The following is a 21,482-nucleotide window of genomic DNA, read 5'->3' on the forward strand; positions in this document are numbered from 1 at the left end:
TACACCCATAATCCAATACTGACCTAATCAACCCAGTATATATAGCTTTTAAAGATTTCCTATCAGCCCCCCAGTCAGTTCCCACGAAGCATCTCATTACATTCAACACTTTCTTGCATCTATTATTTTCTGAATATGTATAGTCCATGTCACCCTTTCATCTGCTTCACTTTAGAAACATAAATCTTTGCACAGATTATGTTTATATGTTGGTTACTGAATTTCTGGAATTAAATGTGATTTGAGGCATATTTTTAAAAGGGTTATATGCTAAAAAATAAATAAAAAAATTAGGCGAGGATAAGATCTACTTACTTTTTCTGTGTTCAGTCCCAGTAACTTTGACAAAGTAATATCTGCTGCAATATTTATACCTCTGATGAAATTTCACAAGTGTTAGCTTTATTTTGATACCAAGATTGTATACACAGAGTCGGTAATTGCAGAGAAATAATCAATTAATTTTGGGCATTTCATTTTCGAGCAGGAAGCTCAGAAACCTCTTTGGGGCTTAAGAGGTTTTAAAGTTTTTTGGCCCTCAGGGATACCACTGACCTGGGGGTGACTCAAATATGTACAGCCAGCATTTAAAGTGCTGTGAAAACAGAAGCATGGTGCTTATAAACCTCACATTAGCAAATTAATTGGATGGGTTCCAATAGGTTGGCAGCTGGTGCTGTAATGGTTGGCACTGTTGTATTGAAGTCCTGTGGCCTTTCCTGCGTGCAGTTTGCATGTTCTCCCTTTGACTTTATGATTCTCAATGTTTCCTCCCATAATCCAAAGACAAGTATATTAGGTTGATTGGAATGTGACCCTGAAATGTTGTCTTTTTTTTAACAGTTACAAATTTTCCAAGGTGTAGTCTGCTTTTTCCACTATGACAGCCTACAGGCTCCAGATACCCCGAACTGACAAGCGGTTAAGAAAACGCATGGATGCTACGATTATGAAGCTTTAGTTAATAAAGTAATGATACAGCTATTTTAAATATAGTGATGGTTAACATGACTGATGCAGTGTATGAACATTAATTTACGTTTTACAGTCAGCTGAGAGACTCCATGAATTAAGCGTGTTGTGAGGAATTAACATGTTTTGTGTGTGTCTTTTCATTTATTTGCACATGTGTTTGTGATGCCACATTAAACTGCCTACCAGCTGTGATCTAACCTTCTAGGCGTGGAGAACAAAATACTAACAGGGGAACCTTTAAATTTTACATCTGACAGAATTATAGATGTCCCCATGCTCAGATTTTTAGGCCAGAGACCACATCAAATAAATCTGAAAGCAAATACATAGATATTAATCTTTATAGAGGAAAGATCACACACATACAAGTAATGCGGTTTCACAATCCTTGGAGAACATTTGAAATCGTAACGTTCTCAGTTTTAGGACTAAACAGACCCAACGCCTCTTGCACACACAATGATGACACCATTTGACCGCAACACATTTATAGTGACCCATGCTGAGGACGAAGGTAGTGTGGAAACAGGTCCTCAATGTAATCGTCCAACAGTTCAAACATAAAAACAAGTCACTCCTCTGACATGCAACATTTAAGCATAGATATTTAAAAGATGAGCTTTTTGTTTTTACAGCAATACAGTAACAGTAAGACACATGAGAAAACATCTGTGGATATATACATTAACTTACATTATCAATAGCTCTGTTTTTATGAACAATATTTACAGAGTTACGGTAAAAGAACAAGTCCTCTTTCCCACCAAGTTGCCTAAAGTCACGTGCTTCAGTCACATTACAGCTGGTTGTCTTGTTTGGCTTTAGGGATTAATCATCTCAGGTCTACAGTAAGTGACTGACAAATATACAAATGAACTTGTCTGTACAGGGGCCACATGTGTAGGCAAATAAAAACGTGAGGCTGAACTTCCTTCCTCATATCCAGGGATAAACTGATGGCTTATCACATTATGCTGATGTTGTTTATTACCTCATTACATCGGTTGAATGTTCTCCTCTGAGTTTCTGTAGCCTCAGCTGATCCTGATCAGTTTGACATGTAACAGAGTGTAACACTACGTAGCTGATAGATTTTTGCTGAATAAGGGACACCGTTACAGTCATATATGTTATTGGCAAGTTGTGGCATAATACTGTACAGCTATCGTACGAATGTCATGTTAGTAGACATATATCAACAAGGCAAACAGACAGACAGACGTGTTAACCATCTGTGCTAACAAGAAGCATTTTAGCAACTGATGAGCGTCATGGAGAGCAAGATCACGACACCTGATTTCACCTCCAAATCATTCATCGCTCAGATGCATATAAATATAGTGTCACAGCTCTGATTGCTCTCTGCTAAATCTTCTTAGTTTCTGGGTTTAGGAAACTTAGAAGTTCAGACAATTGATCCCTTGGAGGAGGACAGGTGGATGGACTGGATGCGAATAGCTAAGGTTTTCTCCAAGTCTCGCAGGATGTCACAGCCGGGGCTGTCGGGTGGTGCGTCATACAGCAGCTGTTTGAAGGGCTCCAACTCAATCAGGATTACCATATTCTTCAGAAAGTAACCCTCTATATAGGATGCTAGATCTGGAGCATCGAGAAACTGAAGGACAGGGAGAATATATATATCAACTTTTTCAGAATATCACTGATTTTACGTCACTTGAGCACCACTGCAACACCGCAAAATGCTTCACAGCACAGTATTAATTTTTACCTTGGTGTGATTGTAGATCTCAACACAAGTGTCTGTGTTGATGTTCTTAGAGCAGATAATCTCACAATGCCTTTGCAGCGCCTCCAACTGGAAAAACTTTGCTGCTGACAGAAGCTGAAAAAACAACAACAAAACAACTCAAAATTCAAGTTCAAATTGTAGTTTTTTTATTTAACTAAATCGAAATGATGATAGACATGTTTATGATTGGTTACTCAAGACACTAATGATCTAACCTCCATAACATCAGTGTTCCTGATGTGCAGAGCTTCTGTCCCTCCACAGTACAGATACTGCATGACAAGCTGATAAGATAAGATCCATAATTTACAGAGTGCACATAGAAAAGAAAACACAACATATATATTTAAAGGAACATGTGGCTAACATTTACTTACAATGTCTGCCTTATCAAAACATAATAACACTACCTGAAATATTTGAAATTTGACATTGCTGATTTCAATGCACGTGTTTTCACCACATGGTCTGTTAGCTAGAAGAGTTTTGAATCTGTAGAGAATGATAAAGAGACAAAAGGAGAGAAATATCAGGGGTTGGTTAAATTGGTCATGTTTTAAGAACTCACTGAATGGAAATAAACACTACTAACATACAACAGCAGGGAGAATACACAAGAGTGGAGACCAAATTAACTGCCATTCTATTACTTCTTTCTATAATATTGTAATTTGCCTTATGTGCCTTTACTTATACCCTACTTTGGTATAAATAAATAAAATAAAATAGAGTTAAAAATCCCTTCAAGATTACAGAAGAAGAAAAAAAGACTAGAGATTCACCTGATAAAGTTCAAAACATCAGAACTCACAAACACATTAAATCAAAAGTATTTTGCTATATTAAAAACAATTCAGAGTTGGGCTAATCGTATTTAGCAGGACCTTAGGGTTACAAAATATACTGTGTAAACATTCAACACGTGCATTTTAAAGGCAGAGGTTTAAATACCTGTTGGAAGCTGTGAAAAGCAGAACTTTGTGGGCGTAAAAAGGTTTCCCCTCCACCAAAAAGGTCACATCAGACATTTCTTTATTGTTCAGGAAGTGGGGATCTGAAAGACACATGACCAGAAGAACTTTATGTTTTTCTGATTTTCATAAAAAGAGCAAATGGAGTGTTCAACCTAGCCTTGTCACTCGTTCTACACCCAGTTCAGCTCCATGCAGTTGATTGTATTAATAATAATAATAATACATTTTATTTGAGGGCGCCTTTCAGAAACCCAAGGTCACCTTACAAAAAACACAATTGATAAAAGGAACAGTAGTCATAAAATACATAAGTTAAAATTACAAAACAGAGCGTGACAACAGATAAAATCAGCATTAAAGCGAATAAGCCAGTTTAAACAGATGTGTTTTGAGCTGTGTCTTAAATATGGAGAGGGAGTCAATATTTCTTAGTGCAGGAGGAAGAGAGCTCCAGAGCCGGGGAGCAGAGCGACTGAAAGCTCTGTTCCCCATAGTAATAAGCAGTGTTGGTCAAGTTACTTGAAAAAAGTAATCAGTAACTAATTACTGATTACTTCCCCAAAAAAGTAATCCCGTTACTTTACTGATTACTTATTTTCAAAAGTAATTAATTACTTAGTTACTTAGTTACTTTTTAAAAACACGATTTACAACCTGAATAGGTGATAAAGCGATAGATCTTTCAGCCCAATTCTACTTTTTCTGCATAATCCATCATACAAAATGTAATCAAATGGAAAAGTCTCTTTTTAAAACTTGTTTTATCAGTTTTAATCTTTTAACTTTATGCATCAAGCAAAAAATGTAATTATATGCAACATTCTCTGACTGGAAGAAATTTGTTTTAAACCTTCTAAACCTATTTTCTGCACATTCCAGCACATAATTTTTTTTTTTGTGTTTACACTCAGTCTTTCAAATAGATGCAAGTAAAACACAGCAGAAAATAAATAAAGTCAAAGACTCAGCGGTCCTGTTGCTCTATTTTCACCTGTAAAGCAGGAGTGGGGTAGGCGGAGGTTTACCCTGGTGCAGGTGTGCAGCGGTCAGTGGAAGAATCTGCGAGTTTCTCTGTGAGTTTCCCATTACGTCGTAGCTACTCGGTGCTTGTTTGGAAGTTTAGGGGTTTTTTCGCTGTAAAAAGAAGTTTTCTTCCCACGCACAGCGGACACTAATGTTTTTGTCACTTTTTATGGAATCAAACTCAAAGTAAGGTCAGTACTTCCAGGCTTTAAACGCTGCACGCTCATACTCTCTCCTGCACTCGATATATGATCCATTGTTGATCTGCACACAGCTGTTGTCACGAGCGTCGCACTCGCTTACGTCACTGTCATGAGACATTCTCGCAAAAAAATCATGCTTTTAGTAACGCAGTAACGCAGCGTTCCTACGGGAAAGTAACGGTAATCTAATTACCGTTTTTGCAATAGTAATCCCTTACTTTACTCGTTACTTGAAAAAAGTAATCGGATTACAGTAACGCGTTACTGCCCATCTCTGGTAATAAGGTGTGAGGACGAAACGGTAAGATGAATAGCAGATGATGATCTGAGAGGGCGGGAAACAGTGGCGATATGGAGCAGGTCACACAAATATGAAGGAGCAGATTTATGGATACATTTGAACGTGAGAAGTACGATTTTAAAGTTTATCCTGGCTTCTATGGGCAACCAGTGAAGCTGCTGAAGAACTGGGGTAATATGAGCTCTTAACGGAGTGCAAGTTATGACCCGAGCTGCAGAATTTTGAAGAAGTTGGGGTTTATGAACTCCAACTTCTTCAAAATTCTGCAGCTCGGAATTTTGACCTGAAAAGTTCTATTCCAGTTTCTGAACACTAGATGGTGTCATGCACACTTTCTAATCTGCATTTACTAGTAAGGGCAGACTAAAAAAGACAAGACAAATGATTCTGATGCTCCTGCTGCGTGCCTGTATGTATGTGAATACACTTTGATAATTAAATGAAATGATGAAGAAATATGCTCACCCAAACGTGATGACTGCTTCTTCTTGATCTCTGCCAGTTTGGGGATGGGGTAAGGGCCGTAACACTGAGTGAAGATCGCAGCCAGCTGCTGGCTGATCACTTCATTCTGACAAAACACAGACAGAGTGACAGAAGAGGGTAAGCAGAGCTCACCTTGGATGCATCATGCTAAGCCAGCATCCAGGAGTCTATGTTATGTAAGAGCATAAGCACATACTGCACGGCGCGCCTCTCCCACACAAACAGCCCCGACGCAAATACCAAGAGAGGTTAAACTTCTGCAGCCTTACCAGGCTTAGCATCCACTTCATTCAAGCAGTCGTTCCAGTAAAACTTGTATTTATGGATATTTCACACATTACAAGGGGATCAGATAGATATCAGACTTATTTTTCACACCCACACGTCCTTAGAGCTTGCTGTGGTGGGAAATACAGCGACAGGCTGAGCTACTGTAGGAGTGAGATTAAGAGGAAAAGACAGGAGATTTTCTTACCCTTCTAAACTTTTCACTTGTGTGTGTGCAGAGGCAAAGTGAAGGTAAGGAGGGGTAGAGGCATGCTACAGCACAAGCCTCATGTGTGCAGTCATCCTGCTTGAATGCAACAAACTTCTAACAAATAAGTATTTCTGCATTGTCTTCAAAATTTTCTATGCTGACAAGAGAGATATATAGATATACATTTAATCAACGTTATCTAAAATGAACTAAACACTAAGAGGCTGAATGAATGCTTCAGAGGAACATGGCAACAGAGTGTCTGGTACAGAAAAGACAAACGGCCTGTACCTTGATGTCTGCGGACCTCAAGGTGATGCAAGCAGAGCCTCTCTCAGAGATGAGGGCCAGTGGCCCGAGCCATACATCAACCAAGACAGAAACAAGGACTGACACTGCAGCAATCCAGCGAAGCATAGCATGTTTGGAGTGTACGAGTATATGAGTATGTGCGTGTGTGCATGTGAGAGAGGTATGCTGCTGGTATCAGACCCATGCACGTGAGTCTCTGTGGCTCTGCTTGTGTATTTCATTTATATGAGTGTATGCACACTCACACTCTGAAACTGTGCAGTGTTTTTTTTCTCATATCAGCAATGACAGCTAACCTATCATGCCATCAGGGCATTATCAAGATTAAGTCACAGTAGACGAAGCTAAGATGAGTGCCAGGACAAGGACAACAATGAGCTGGGTGAACTCTAACATTGCCTACCAAGGGATCCTAAGCTGAAGTAATGAGACGAGGGCCTAATATGATAAACTGCAACAGAGAGGAACGGGCGTCTATCAGAAATCATTATCATTTTACGTAATAGATATTGAGTAAGCCACTGGGGCTCTGTCGGTCACCGTGAAGCTAATGACCTGACTATGTAATAGCATTACTACAAAAAAAGAGGAGGACATGACTGTGGTTTAGTGAAGAGCAGACACTTAAGAGGATGGAGACTAAAGTGTAGCTCTGAAGAAAATGTTCTTACTTTTACGGTAATGATCCAATATGTCGTGACACTTGCCTGTGTTTTATGTTAACGGGAAACACACACAGGGCAGTACCTTGCTGGCTCTGAGGATCTGGAACATAAGAGGCAGGCCATGCGTAATGAGCTCCTCGGTGTACTCCTCTTCCTCAATGCAGCTGAACTCTTTCAGAAGACCCTGGATCAGAGGTCGGCGGTGCTGATGGAAGCATGTGCGCAGAGACTCCAGCCAAGTGTGCAAAGTCCATGGGACTCCTAAGTTTCACAAGTACACCAATATGAAATACATTTCATACAATATGAGATACTGTAGAAGTCGCATGCATGCATTTCCAGAAAACCCACCAAGACTCCGTATATCTATGGTGATGTCTACATGCCCATGTTCAGCACTGTGGTACATGGCTTCCTTCAGAGCTTTAAGTTTGGCTTTTCCAGTTCTGATCAGATCCATCTGAGACATGCTTCTGCCTTCCAGCTCTGAGCCTTCTGCGAGAATCTCTTCCAATGACAAGACATCTCCTTTCCCTTTCTCTGTGTGGGACAACAGCTTGCGAAACACATTTCTACAAATCAAAAAAGGCAAAAGAACAAAAGCAGAGAAAAAAACTGCGATTAGACTGAACGGATTTCAGGACTCTATTTGACTGATTTTTTTTTACCAAAAATAAGTTTGCATCTCTGGCCCTGAATCAGAAGTGGGCTAGATTTTTTTATTTAAATGGAAGGACTTAAACATGATATGATAGTAATTGGGGGTCGTTACTGTTGTAGTCTGCTGGCAAGTTAAAATAAATCAATGGAAATAGCTGCATTTTGATGAATGGGAGAACAAGCCCATAAGAAGAAACAAAAACCCAGAGGGTTTATACAAAGAGCTTTATATTTGTGGCATGTAAAGTATACTATATTCAGTGGTAAACAGCAATTACACACATGGGCTTTTATACAATTTCATGCAAAATATAAATAAAGATGCTTTTAGTTTTAAAATCCAAAAATACAGCTGTCTAGCCTGAAAAATAACTAGCAAAAACCAAAAACAAACAAAAAAACTGCTGGTTTTGACATAATGCTATATTTTACAGGTCTATATTTCAGAATGATTTCCACCTACTTTGCAAGAACAACCACATAATTTGACACAAAATGAAGTGGAAACATATCATTCAAATGGAAAATTCTCTGCTAATTACAATTTTTGCTTACTGGCAGCAAGAAAGACAAAGACACAAAAACAGAGACCGTTTATACGGATAAGCTTGTAAAGCAAAGTACTAACAGAAACTATTCTGGATCGATTATTAAAAGACAATACAGTATTGTACAGAGTACACTGTTTGCAGTGTAACCCTGTCAGTTTTGCCATTTTGTTAAGCCAAACTTTTAAAATAGTTTTGGAGAGTTTTAAGTCTTAACAATACTTTGAAAACAACAGAAAGACAACAGGAGGTTACTCATGCAGGAAACTGAAGACCTGTGGTGCTAATTTTACAGACGTCCTCTAAGGAAGTTGTGTTTGTACATAAATAAGAGTGCACAGTACACAGTGCTTGTATGTTTGCTGTTGAAGGGAACATGAATGCATTCGTCACCTACCTGTGCCCATGTGCTGCTGCCAGGCTATAGGAGTTCATATCGCCTTGTGGTGCAGTAGAAATTCCATTGCGGTACATAGTTCCCACCATGGGGTCAGCGCCTCGCTCCAGCAGCAAACTCACCAGCTCAAAGTTACCTGCACATGAAAAATGACTGGCTCGGTTAAACACGCACACACACACGGAAATAATAAGATTAAACGAAAATGAGACCGAGAGAAAGATGAGAGAGAAGCACACGTTTCATCATTTGTTCCACATTCATGGCTCTATTTGTCTTTATTCTTCCAGCCCCCAGGAGAAGCAAGCTTCTAAACTTGTAATTCAGCCACTGATCATGCTGACACTCAGGTGTTGTTATCAGCTGAGTATAGATGGCCAGCTGCTGCTGACAGCATGGTGTGATACAGTTGGGCAGGAAGATGGGAGTCCTGCTGTGTCTTAGTACCTGCAGCAGCAGCCAGCTGCAGCGGAGTCTCCGTGTAGTTCTCCATCCCATCCTGCAGGGAGCCTTCCACGTTGGCTTTGGCATCCAGCAGCAGCTGCAGGTGAGGATGCAGGTGAGCATGATTGACAAAGAGACAGAGAGACAAAGAGAGAGACAAAGAAGAAGGCAAGAGAGCAGAGTGAGGGGAAGAGGAAGAGTCATTTGCTAATGAGTCTAATTTGATGTCAGGATGGTTAGTTTGAAACTGCCTATTATTTTATCTCTTTAAAACAGAAGTGCTACTTTTGGAGAAATAAACTAAATAGATGAAAATCAAATGTATGAATGTCAATTTTTGCCAACTTTAAGTTTAGTTTTCTTTTTGTCTGCTTTGTTTTTAAAAAAATGCATTTTATAAGTCCCATATACAGTAGTGTTGTTGGCTATTAAATGTTAAAGGTAGCTAATTTTCCATTAGTTTCTTTATTTTCACATTACAAAATTGTACACACACACACACACACACACACACACATATATATATATATATATATATATATATGTAATAGGAAGCGAAACCACAACCAAAAAAGCTGGAAAAACTCAATTACAGACAATCCAGGAACTGAATCCTTTTTTCTTGAATATTTTAAATACATACAGACAATGTTTCCACACCTAAAGACATGTTCCTAACTTTACCGTATGTAGGCTCTTTCAGCGATATAAAAGAAAGCTGGCTGCTGCAGCAAAATCTGTTACTGTCGGCCCAAATTCTGCTTTAGCAAGCTCTGAAGGCTTGAAAGATTTAGCGCCTGGCACATACACTTATGGGATGCTGTTATAGGTTCTTTGAGGCACTCTTCAAGTGTCTTTCAGTACCTCTTCCCCAAAAACCAGAGAACACACAGAAATGTGCAAGTTGCCTGTTATATTTCTAGCCATTTTAAGATGTGTATGATTATGATAAGAATTGAACCAGCCTACATTCAGGACCCTTTCAGGCCAGTCCAGTTTAACTTTACTTCATCAACATTCAGATAATTCACCTGTACTATACTTCTAGGAAGACTTATTTTCAGCGAAAGTAAACTGCTCTTCAAGTTCTTCATATAAACAGATCCTATCAGAAATAAACAGAAGACTTAAAATGACACTGACTGCAGGATATTTGATGATAATAAATCAATTTCATTAAAATTGTTCATTTATTTATTTATTTTTAATGAGATAATGATCTAGACCATCTCCTTAATGAAAGATATTTCATGAATTTGTTACATTTTAATGGTAATACTTTCTATGACTTTTTTAACTGTAGGGTTTCAGTTTTCTGATGCCCTCAAAGACAAAACTGTAGCACTACCAAAACATTTTCCGCTGGACTTTAATGATTCAAAATCAGATCCCTCAGAGGGCAAACAGAAATAGTTAAATGAGTTCGATAACAATTAGGCTGCTGTGTTTCCATTTTCCACTTGCTAAACTCAGTTTGATCCATTTGCTCAAAAGTGCAAATTGACTGGAGGTAGCCATGTGCTGACCTAAAGCATGGCTGCACAATTGCCCTCTTTAAATGTGTAAAGCTCATGTTGTATATATTTAGCAACTAGGTCATTTTCACAAATGGAAAATAAAGAGAGAAAGAGAGAGAGAGAGGAGAAAACTCTTAGTGGAGAGGCGTCATCATCACCACTGAGAAGCTTTGATGACAGAAATGGCAATGATGACCAACCATGAGCTGAAGCACAACAAAAGGTCACGATGAGAGAATCACAGGTGAGAAAGAATGTCACTACCTGCACCACAGGCACATGTCCGTGTAACACAGCGAAAGTGAGGGGCGTCGCCTGCCGTGTTTCGGGAAAGACTGAGGGGTGCTTGTGCACTGAGTTTGGCACCTGGGGAAGGGACACAGGTAGGTGGGTTGGGTAGGTAGGAGGGACAAAGGTGAGGGAGAGAGATACGAAGCCATTAAATCTACTGCATGGCCTACGAGGCACAAGACAAGCAGCTGAAGGGAGGGGAGAAGGGGAGAGAGCAAGCTCTACAGGAGAAACTAGAGTAATTAACCAGGAATCATGGGGCTGCAGAGGACATCCTGCCACTGTGTTTGTCTCCTAATGAACACAATGAATTGATCTGTCTAGTTAGGCCTTGTCCTAATGGTTCCACCCTCACTTTTCACCCTCTGCTTTGGCTTTTTCTGACAGCGCTCTGAATTGACCTCTCCCAGGCTCAGCTCGTTGGCCAGGTTTAAAAACGAAAAATGTGACATACACGAGACACAGGAGCATGAACAAAGCACAAAGGGACATGTTTTTACTTAGACTGCTCTGGAAGAAAACGAGGCTGGGATGTCCATTAGATTTTATGAATTGGTACTTAATAGTGTCATGTTGTTGTATGAATCAGGTACCAGCTGAATACAGAAGAGTATACAGGGGAAATACACATGAGGGGGGCATGTGAAGTGCAATGAAACAATAATAGCATTTTTTATTACTTATTGTAGTTACTGTATATTGTGTAAGCTGGCCAAGGTTTTCCTCTGCAAGAGCTACAGTCTATGTCAGACTGAGAAGAGATTCTCTGTTGGAGCAATCTTACATAATAAGTGTCAAGAGCACAAGGTAATAGCACTTGAACCAACACTGAAGTCAATGTAGACTATATAGGCAAGCATTATGGAAATTCCCCTTAAGTATGACAGGTCCTTCATCCTTACATGAGTCCACCTGTCAGCACTTTGTCAACCCTTATCTTCTACATGTCCCTCGAGAACACCATCCTCTGAGTTTGGGGAGATCATCCCAAAGTTCCCATTTGCTATTTTGGCTTATTCAATATTCCATAATTAGTAAGTAATTATGGATCATTTTGGATCGGAAAATTATTAGTTCACTTAAACTTTTCCCACTACTGGAACCTGTAGTATTAGTCCGCAGGGTCTTTTTTTTTTTCTTATGTCATTTCCTATTTATCATTGGTACCCGATTCATGCAATGAAAGTACACGATAAATTTTGAAACAAAATTCATACATAATACATTTCTAAAAATGGAAATACACATGCCTGAAATGAATATTAAAGCGGGTCTTTAGGTTTTAGTCGTTGACAGTGCTTTGTGCTTTGGCCAGCTGTCATGAATGCAGTGGGCCGCAAATCAACTCTGACACAATAGCTGATGGGACATGTTGTTGCTGAAGTGACTAACGGAGATCAGGATCATGAGACCTCAACCGAATGACCTCGCTCATGTCTGCGCAGAGTCAAAAGATGCCGTCACGATTCTCTGCAGACTCTGTGAGGAATCCTGCTTGCTTTAAGTCAGCTGATCTCTATTTTTTCCCGGACATAGAAAAGAATGAGTCAGCAGGAAACCTCTGTGTCACGTTTCACACTCTAACTGCTGAAATGCAAATAGATTTCAGCGTATAAGAGCACAGCAGTGAGTGCCTCATGATCTTCACCTCTTGTACATTTAGCCGCACGACACATGGGAGAAAACGAGAGGAAATGACCGATGACATGTTTGGTTTTCTCCAATTTAAAGGAAAAATAAGTATACAAATACATTTGTTACATTAAAGTGTACCGTTATTTCAGTACTATTAATTTAAATTGTCTACATATAAAATGGGCATAAAGAGTGCTAATGTCTGACAAAGAGACTTCAGTTATACTCAGCAGCTCAATCTTATAATACAAAAAAGGTAAACGATATTTCTCTAGTCAAAGCAGCCTGGTTCAGTTCTGCTGACTTCTGCTCAGTGCCAAAAGCAGAACAGCAGACATAAACGTTTTCTTTCTTTCTTTTTAACCACTGACCTCGCTGTTAATATCTGCTCCTGCATCCAGCAGCATCTGCACCATGGCTTCGTCTCCACGGACACAAGCGTACATCAGCGGGGTCATACCCTACACAAGTAGATGCACAGAGAACGAAAACAGCTGCGATTTAATCTTTCATTTTCTTGAAACACTCAGTGGCGTAACCAAATCCTAAAAATTCGCTCCAGGACACCATTTTCAAGCACTTTTCTCGGGGAATGTCATGTTTCTTATCCCCCCACTGAGTAATGTGAACTTGAGTTATACCATTTGTTTTTAGCTACAGAACAAGGCTCAATGCTTGGTCTGCTTGTCTTCTCGACAGCTCAAATTCAGGGTTGAGTTCGATGGCAGCGATATTCTGCTTCTGATGAACATTTTAAAGGATACCACATGAATTAAGATCTCCTCTGGGCCATCTGGGACACTACCTGAGGCTGTCTGACGGACACATGCAGTACAGCGCTCTGTATGTGAAAGCTTCTGCTAAGCTCAGCCCTGAACTGAATGTTGATTTTCCCAAGGAAAATCAGGAGCTACACTTGCAGTATTCCCCTGATGATTTATTGTACTTGAGGTGGAAGTCATGATATAGTGCAGAGCTCTAATGCAGGAAAATATATGTCAAAATAAGATTTAATATGCATAACTGCCTTTTAGCTCAAGAGTCAGCACTGTGCTCAGAAGCGGAGGAACCTCAGTTTACAAAACAAACAAAATAAACACTTCCACAGGCTGTGTGTGTGTGTGTTGATGTGTTCATGAGAACAAATGTGCCGGTATATGCATTATTAAATATGTTGACTGTGTTTCTAACCTGCTCACTCATGCTGTTGATACCATCCGGCCCTAGCAGGTTGACAGCCTGCTTTACCAGGTCTGTGCGTCCACAGCTGAGCATGCGGAAGCCCAAATCCTGCAGGAACTTTGCCTCAGAAGAGGCAGCATCCAGTTTCCTTGAGGCACAGAAGCAGTCATCCGTTCTGAAAAGCATAGCACACAAAGTGAGTGCAAGCTGACAAGTATTACTGTTTGCTACGTGCAGTGTTTTCCCTAAACACCTTGCAGGCTTTATTTCTTGACACTACAGGGAGGACGTGAAACACGCACATCTTTCCCTGCATGCATAATTGACATGTATGCGTGTATGCTTTTTGTGGGTTCAGATGAAGAAGTTGACTGCACACATGTTCTGCAGCTCAAGCGCAAGCCCACTCACTCCCGGGCCTACCGGAGCTGGCGGGGCTCACAGTCCACTCCAGGCAGCAGCAGCCTGGCAGCCTGCCGCACATCATCGCTGTCCACAGTGAAGCTGCGTCTGTGCTCGGTGTGAACCACAGCTACACGCACCCACTCCATCAGAGGCGGCAAGATCAGAAATGGCCTATAGAGGGAGGTAGAAGCACACGCAGTTGCCAACATAAACACAGTGAAGTCGCACTTGGTGTGCGCAGGCATTTCACTAAAACGGAATTTGCATGTTATTTTGTTGCCACTGTTAATTATTGAGAAAAAGATTAACTCACTTTGAAGACCCTAAATCAGAACATAAAAGAGGTGTTTAGATGTAGAGAGGTTGTAGACCATATATAACTAAAAAAATTAGCATTTTAATCTGCTCTGCTCTTGTTTAATGATCTAAAGTCTGTCATAATACCATAAAATACTGCCCCGCTGTTGCTTATTGTTTAATAGAACATAAACCCATATGCCACAATGCACCATATAAACCAACACAATGCACTGCAAATTGGGGATGATGCATTATAAGACTTATATGCCTTTAAAAGAATCGTGATGTCATAATGCTGCCAGGAATTACATGTGTCATCATTTTCACTCCACAAGATCAAGTACTGCAGTTCCTCCTCATGTTTTCCTATAATGCTCCGTGTAACGTATTTCAGTAATTATAAAAGATCATTATCAGTTAAGGTAAACTGATCGTGTGTTTGCTTCCTTGGAAATGTACAGTACTGCGGCGTTCAGACGGCAGCAGGTAACAACCATTATACATCATACATCCTGTTCTCTGACAGAGAAGACTGAGAGAGCACACAGGCGTTTAAAGCTGTATTTGCACAGAGCAAACAATCTAGGTTGCATTACCAACCAGGCAAAACCCCCCATGGGCTCTCAAACAAGCTATGTTTACTACATATCATCTGGGCTTATGTAATTAGATTCATTTCAAATGAGTCTAGCTCCTTCATGCTCCATGTTGACCACAGCTGAGAAAAGAGAATCAAAAGCCAGCGCCAGGACCACAAATGCTTCAGTTTATATTGAGCTCACCTTTATTAAAGTTGTCCTCTTTGCATGTAATCAGTAAACAGCACAGAGAAAACCTCAGGCGAGGTCGTATTATTATCCCACCATCACCCAAAGCCTGTAACTTTTTTTTTATTATCAATACATGTGGCAATCATTTTCATCTATAACAGCCTGATTGCTCAGCGTATAAAATGTCAGTAATAACAAGAGATGCCCATCGTTAATCCCTGAAGCCGTGTTCTGGTTTTAATTATGTAAAATAGAAGAATTCAAAACCTCTACCTCTGGCCTTCTCTCCTCCACTCATCCTGCATCAGTGTTTACAACAGCCATATGGAATCCATATGAATGGAAATACATATACAATATGCGTGTTCACCTTTGTGACTGACTGATACAAAAGCAATCTCAAGTGAGTTGGTAATGCAAAACATAATGACACACCCATGTGCTTTATAACTACAGAAGAACAATGACTTTTCAAGACCTTATTATGTAATATAATAGGACAAAAGTCTGACACACGCTATTGGAATGCAAACAAAAATGTTTTTAAACAAACTGATATTTACTTTTTAAACCATGTATCATTTTAATTATATAACAGCATTTGGACGACAGTAGTAGCAATTTGTTTAGTTTCTTTTAAAAAACTCTGTCAGATTATTTGACTGTTGCCAAATCCAGAAGCTGGTTATGTGTTTGTCTTTGTGTGCTCTTTGCGGATTTATTAATCAGTATGTCGCTTTACAAAGGATGTCTTAATGGCTGGGCTGCCCTTGACACACGCTGATTGCACAACTCTCTCATCTCTGCTACTTTAAGCTGACAGGAGGGTCACTCAATATTAGTTTGATATGCTAAGAAATGCAAACCCTTGTGTTTGTGTTTTACTCACTTCAAAGGAGCCTGACCTACAGCCACGTGACATTATTACTTCTGCAGACTTCATTAAAGCTCTGCACAACACCTAATCAAGAGTCAGGGAACGTATAATGCATTCCTTCTCAAGTCCAATGGAAACTTTGGTTCACAAACAGTTCAAGGTCGCCCTGTTTCCATGCAGTGCTCTTTAAAAGTGCAGACATTCTGCAAGGAAACAGTTGAAATCAGAGGGATTTCCTTAATGTTGGGTCCAGAATTGGATTTAAAATGACCTAAAAAAAATATAATAACATGCGCTAAATATGATGTTGGTTACAAACGGTTGGATATCTGGGACACACATTAACTGATAAATTGCTCCACGACAGGTGATGAAAGTCTGGACTGCTCAGGCTCAACTGTCAGCTCTGTATTCCACAGAGGTTTCTACCAAAGCAGAGGAAATACTGAACATGCAGCGAATAAATGTTTCATGAGTAGAAGTGGCAAAGAAAGTGAACACTGTGGGAACATGTATCCAAACACTATGGAAACACTGCCTAATTTTCATGCCACATGTGTCACCGTCAGAGTCCCACAGCTTCCTGAATATAAATTCCCAATAGGGCAGTGGTGGTAATTCTCAATGCAAGTCTGTTCGCGGCTGCTCCAACTGCCCCTTCCTTCCACGACTCAGGTCACCCAGAGGGCTCGCTCAAGTAGCCAAGACTTTGACAATTCACTGTACTTTCCTTCCAGAGGAAAACATCTGGTCTGCCATTTCACGGCTTAGCACAGAGAGCCAGAAATACAATAATAAAGAAAAAAAAACAGTCAGCAGAGGTGTACAGTTGCAGCAGAATGATCTCTGCAGAAGCAGCATCACCACCGGACTGTGTTATAAGGTGAGGAGGAGGAGGAAGAGACATGCAGAAGCTTTGATTGTGTCTAACCAAAGGCAGTTTCCACTTTTTGTCCCAGTGACTTGTGGTGTGCCTTTATTATTACTACTAAACTAATAAATTGTAATATTTATGAGCTTTCCTGTTTCCTGTTTTACCTCCATAATGTAGTGCTTTATTTTTTGGTAGACAAATAAAGGCTTAACATTGTGCTGCTCACCTGACTTGCTTTTCAGGTCTTGATGCAGGTTGACTGAAACTGAATCTCAGTTCCATAGTTTGTTATAGCACATAGATTTTCAAATTAAGCTGACAACCTTTACAGGTATCGAGGAGATTGGGAATTTTGTATATGTCCTTCTGATGAAGGTAAGATAAACATTCACTCAGTTTTCATCTTGATAAAGCGTCGATCGCAGGGCTCAAAAATCTAAATCTAATGTCAAGTGTAAAAAACTGCAGTCCCTTAAACAGCCACGGACAGAAATGAACAAAAGCAGAAGAAAGTTTCCCTTTCATGACTCAATGAAGTGGAGGAATTTCCTATAATTTACCAATATTGTGATGCTTTGGGTGACAGGTGGGGGAACTCAGCATTTCTGGTGCTCTGTACTCTGGCAGGAGCTCTCAACCATCTGTGTGGTGCCGGTTTCTTTTCTTGCCAGTTATCATACAAACAATATGACTTTAAAAAGGTAGCCCACAAACCAAAAGGTGAAATCAGTTCAGTTATAACCCTCTTGTTCTATAAAATCTATGCTGTCTGCTAATTCTTGAGGTACAAATCTAGTAAACAGCTTGTAAACCTTCCCGTAGGTAAAAGCTTTGTGTGCTTTGACGCTGTAAAGACATGTTTAGACGTTTCTTTTCTTTTTAAAAAATATAGGAAAACAAGCGCGAATAAGAAAAGCAGACTAACTGATTGTGGTTCACTGGCTCCGTGAGCCACCAGATGCAGTGACGCTCTGTTACTCTGACTTTTTTCTTTTACTGCTGAGTGTTGCTGATGAGCAATGTGGACGTGCATTTCCTTTATTTTGCGTGTTTGCTTCTAACCTCTCGGTTTGTAAGGTGACCTTGGAGGGTTCAACGTTGGGGTTTTCCCACTCCATCTGAGGGCAGTGCATGAAGTAGCACAGCGTGTAGATAGCTTCCGGCGCCCAGAGTATCACGCCGCTTTTCTGGTGCATTGGTGTCCCATTGTTGTGGTTCTTCATATACAGTGGCTGTAGGTGGTGCATAGCCCGTGACACCAAGTCACCTACACACATACACAGACAATACAAACAGGAAAACACAAAATGAACACAGACAGTGAGAAACGAATTCACGGGTTCACTCAGTAGATGAGAGAGATGAGACCGAAATATTTTAAGCACATGGCCTTTAAAAAGACATCTGGGAATTATCTTTATTCCTCCCAGCCCCCTTGGAGCTCACTCTGTCAGGGGAAATCGAGAGTTTCCATGCACCACAATCAGGAAAAAGACAGGGTTCATCCCAGTTCTTTCTGTGCAGCTCACAGGAGGAGAGCGAGAGAAAAAGCATGCCCAGGACTGCAATGGATGAAGAATGAATATTTATGGATAAACATAGCTACTCCAAGCTATTTCCCCTGCATAATTTGTCAGTACTTTAAGGTCATCCAGTTGGGCTTCAAAACTCCAAACTCGAGAGGGTTTTGCTAATAAAAATCTGAACGTTCTCCTAGCTGGTTTAGAAAAAAAAGTAAATAGTTCTTGGAAAAGTATGTTCAAGCCAGCTTTTTATGCCGTGGGGACCAGACAGATGGCCTTTTTGTAGAGCAAATTCAGTTAATCAGAAATCAAGAGCTGGCCTAGAAGTTTCTTTAACAGACAGCCCAATTCTTTCATGTGACTGTGGTTGGTTAGTTATTGAATGCTTACTTGAAAAACAACCCTGTTTTATTACAGCTGGACTCAAATCCCATTTTGCTGAATGCTGTCAGGTTACCGTCGCTTCTCCCTTCCTGTCTAGACCCACCGCGTGATGAGAAAATGTGATGAAATTGTGAAGCAGGGTCGCTCTTAAAAAAAAAGAAGGAAAGAAAGACACACTGTGACATATTGTCCTGGCCAGTTTGATAATGTTGAAGGCACAAAAGCAATAGAGCATGATGACACTTGGTTCCCTGTTTCCAATGGACTATATTGTATGTGTGACTATTCGATACAGAGAGGGAACAAACAGCCATTCTCATACACAAAAGGGTTTGTTTAGCATCAAAATTGCGCTATTTGGCGCTTGCCAAGACTCCATTTAGCCATGACAATGTGAGAGGCAAGTGTGAAAAGGATGCCTGAATGAGGGAGGAGCATTCATGCAATAAAACAATCAACTGTCCTTTGGGAACAGTGGCGCTGCACTGATAGAGAAATCATGTTGTGATTCAATGAGCAGGGAAAATTATGCCAGGAATGACCACCTCTTGTAGACTTTTAGCTTAAGCTTTGCTGTTCCAGTTACTCTCTGTTACTCCTTCTTTCTCTTAATTGTACCAATGGGAATACAGATAAGCTGGTAACAGTTCCCTTTGAAGTTCAGTAAGGGAGCCAAGGTGGTCAGCAGCAGGCAGTTTTCATGTCTTATTTATGCTGCTCTGTGACATTTCCTTTCCTGGCTGAGAAGGCTCACGAAGTTAAGAATGTAGATTATTTCAAAGCTGAAAAAGTCCAACAGTAGTGCAGCTTCACGTGAGATCACTGTAGCAGGTGTAGGTGCGGCACAAAGTGGTAAGATTTCTCTTTGGAAGGTCATTCAGAAGTGCGACAGTTTAATAAGCTAAAATGTCAATAGACTTTTAATTACAAGATCCAAGCTTTTAATCAATACCTCATCCTTGGTGATTAATTCTTTATACCAACAAGAAGAGGAGAGGTGGAGGACACACACAGCAGATCCTGCTTCTCAGGTTCTCAGTAATTACCTTTTAGCAGTGGGGTCATGCTCTCCATGTTTTCAGAGCTTTATAACCATCCTCGAATAGCAAAATCACACAAATCGACCAGTTTACAGAGTGTAATGGCACTGGTTTAAATTAGAAGGGGTTTTATGAGAGCTGGCTTAAGGTCAGTAAACAGCAATGCAGGACCCACATAACAAGCACCCTGCTCATTACTGCAGAGTCTGAAGGCAGTGTAATGTTCAACAGTGAGCGAGATAAATGTATTGAATTGAACTGAATTGATATACCTTTATTAGTCCCACGAGGGGAAATTTCATAAGGCTGCCGACCTATTGCACGCAATGGCGGCGCCATCTTACCCTGTGACCCTATGTGTGTGCATGTCCAGAGTTCAGCTGAGACAGTGTCCTTCGCCCTGCTAGGCTAAGTAAACAGTCTTCCAGCCAACCCAGGTGGTCTTGCATGGAAGGGGAAGGAACAGACTAAATGTAGAAATTCTCGCTGTGCAGCTGCTGCCATCATCACACGTTCTGTGCTTCAGTTATTTGCCACTACGTCGTGATTATAACAGCCGCCTGTGGCCATCCTGCCTCAACAAGATGCTATGCTATTCTTTTGCTATTAGTTTTGTCCATTTCACAACATCCAGAACTCTCAGGCACTCTCTGCCACACATAGCGGATAGCATGGAGGGCACAAACTGTCTGTTAGTGTAGTCGTGAGTGGAACTTCTACTCTTTAACTACCTCTGCTTTACTTTTGAGGGGCCATCACAGCACACAGTGTCCCTGCAGTAATCTGTGTGAGTCCGAACTCTGCCGTCTTTCAATCTAGTCAGGTTAGTTTGGACAAAATCCGAAAGTAACATTTCTTGCTGTTAGAGGACTTGAGAATTTTTAGTAAAGAAGGAAATATATATGCAGAGGTTTGACATACATAGTTGTAGATATAGAATAGCTTTGAGAGAAATGGTGAACAAGAGCTGAACCATCGCACAGACGCTTATTAACCTCATTTGATATCATTTAGCATCGAGGCTGTAAAGACATAATTCCAAGTGTTGCGCTGACCACAGAGCAAAACACTTTTAACACTTTGTGCAAAGAAAACCACAAAAAAATAATTAACTTGCTGTTTTATTTGAAATGTGGTAAAAAATAAAATAAAATAACCACAACCCCAGAGGAGATAAATGAGAAAATCAAGACATTTTCACAGCTACAGGAACAAAATGATCTTTAAACATCAGTGGCTGATTAGCAGCACCTGCTGTAAGTTCTTGGTGGAGAATAGAAAAACAATCACGCTCGACTTAGAGTAAAGACATAAATGTTATGATGAACAGAAAGAGATGAGACAAAAGTCTAATAATAATAATGAATAATGACATTTGAAGCATGTTTTTTTAATCAGCGACATTAACTAATAATAAAGGACTGAGTACCGACAAAGGAAATTAAGGCTAGCTTTGAATCATGAATGG

At 40.2% G+C, this 21,482-nt stretch overlaps 1 protein-coding gene across 2 annotated transcripts in view; it reads right to left on the reverse strand.

The window, feature by feature from the left end:
- Positions 1–382: 382 nt before the first annotated feature.
- btbd11b (BTB (POZ) domain containing 11b) overlaps positions 383–21,482 on the reverse strand; it is a 74,811-nt gene continuing 53,711 nt past the window's right edge. The window contains exons 3-17 of one of the 2 annotated variants that reach the window (XM_040025118.1): positions 18,130–18,334; positions 14,265–14,417; positions 13,851–14,016; positions 13,031–13,120; positions 10,998–11,099; positions 9,220–9,313; positions 8,773–8,908; positions 7,519–7,739; positions 7,250–7,428; positions 5,692–5,797; positions 3,677–3,779; positions 3,136–3,217; positions 2,941–3,009; positions 2,705–2,818; positions 383–2,590 (exon numbers count right to left, since the gene is read on the reverse strand). In XM_040025118.1, the coding sequence (XP_039881052.1) occupies positions 2,381–2,590; positions 2,705–2,818; positions 2,941–3,009; positions 3,136–3,217; positions 3,677–3,779; positions 5,692–5,797; positions 7,250–7,428; positions 7,519–7,739; positions 8,773–8,908; positions 9,220–9,313; positions 10,998–11,099; positions 13,031–13,120; positions 13,851–14,016; positions 14,265–14,417; positions 18,130–18,334 (2,030 nt within the window). In that variant the 3' untranslated portion in view covers positions 383–2,380. The remainder of the gene's footprint in view (positions 2,591–2,704; positions 2,819–2,940; positions 3,010–3,135; positions 3,218–3,676; positions 3,780–5,691; positions 5,798–7,249; positions 7,429–7,518; positions 7,740–8,772; positions 8,909–9,219; positions 9,314–10,997; positions 11,100–13,030; positions 13,121–13,850; positions 14,017–14,264; positions 14,418–18,129; positions 18,335–21,482) is intronic. The other variant, XM_040025119.1, reaches the window with a different exon arrangement.

The sequence above is a fragment of the Simochromis diagramma genome, unplaced genomic scaffold (genome assembly GCF_900408965.1).
Source record: "Simochromis diagramma unplaced genomic scaffold, fSimDia1.1 OVJJ01000293.1, whole genome shotgun sequence".
NCBI classification, from domain to species: domain Eukaryota; kingdom Metazoa; phylum Chordata; class Actinopteri; order Cichliformes; family Cichlidae; genus Simochromis; species Simochromis diagramma.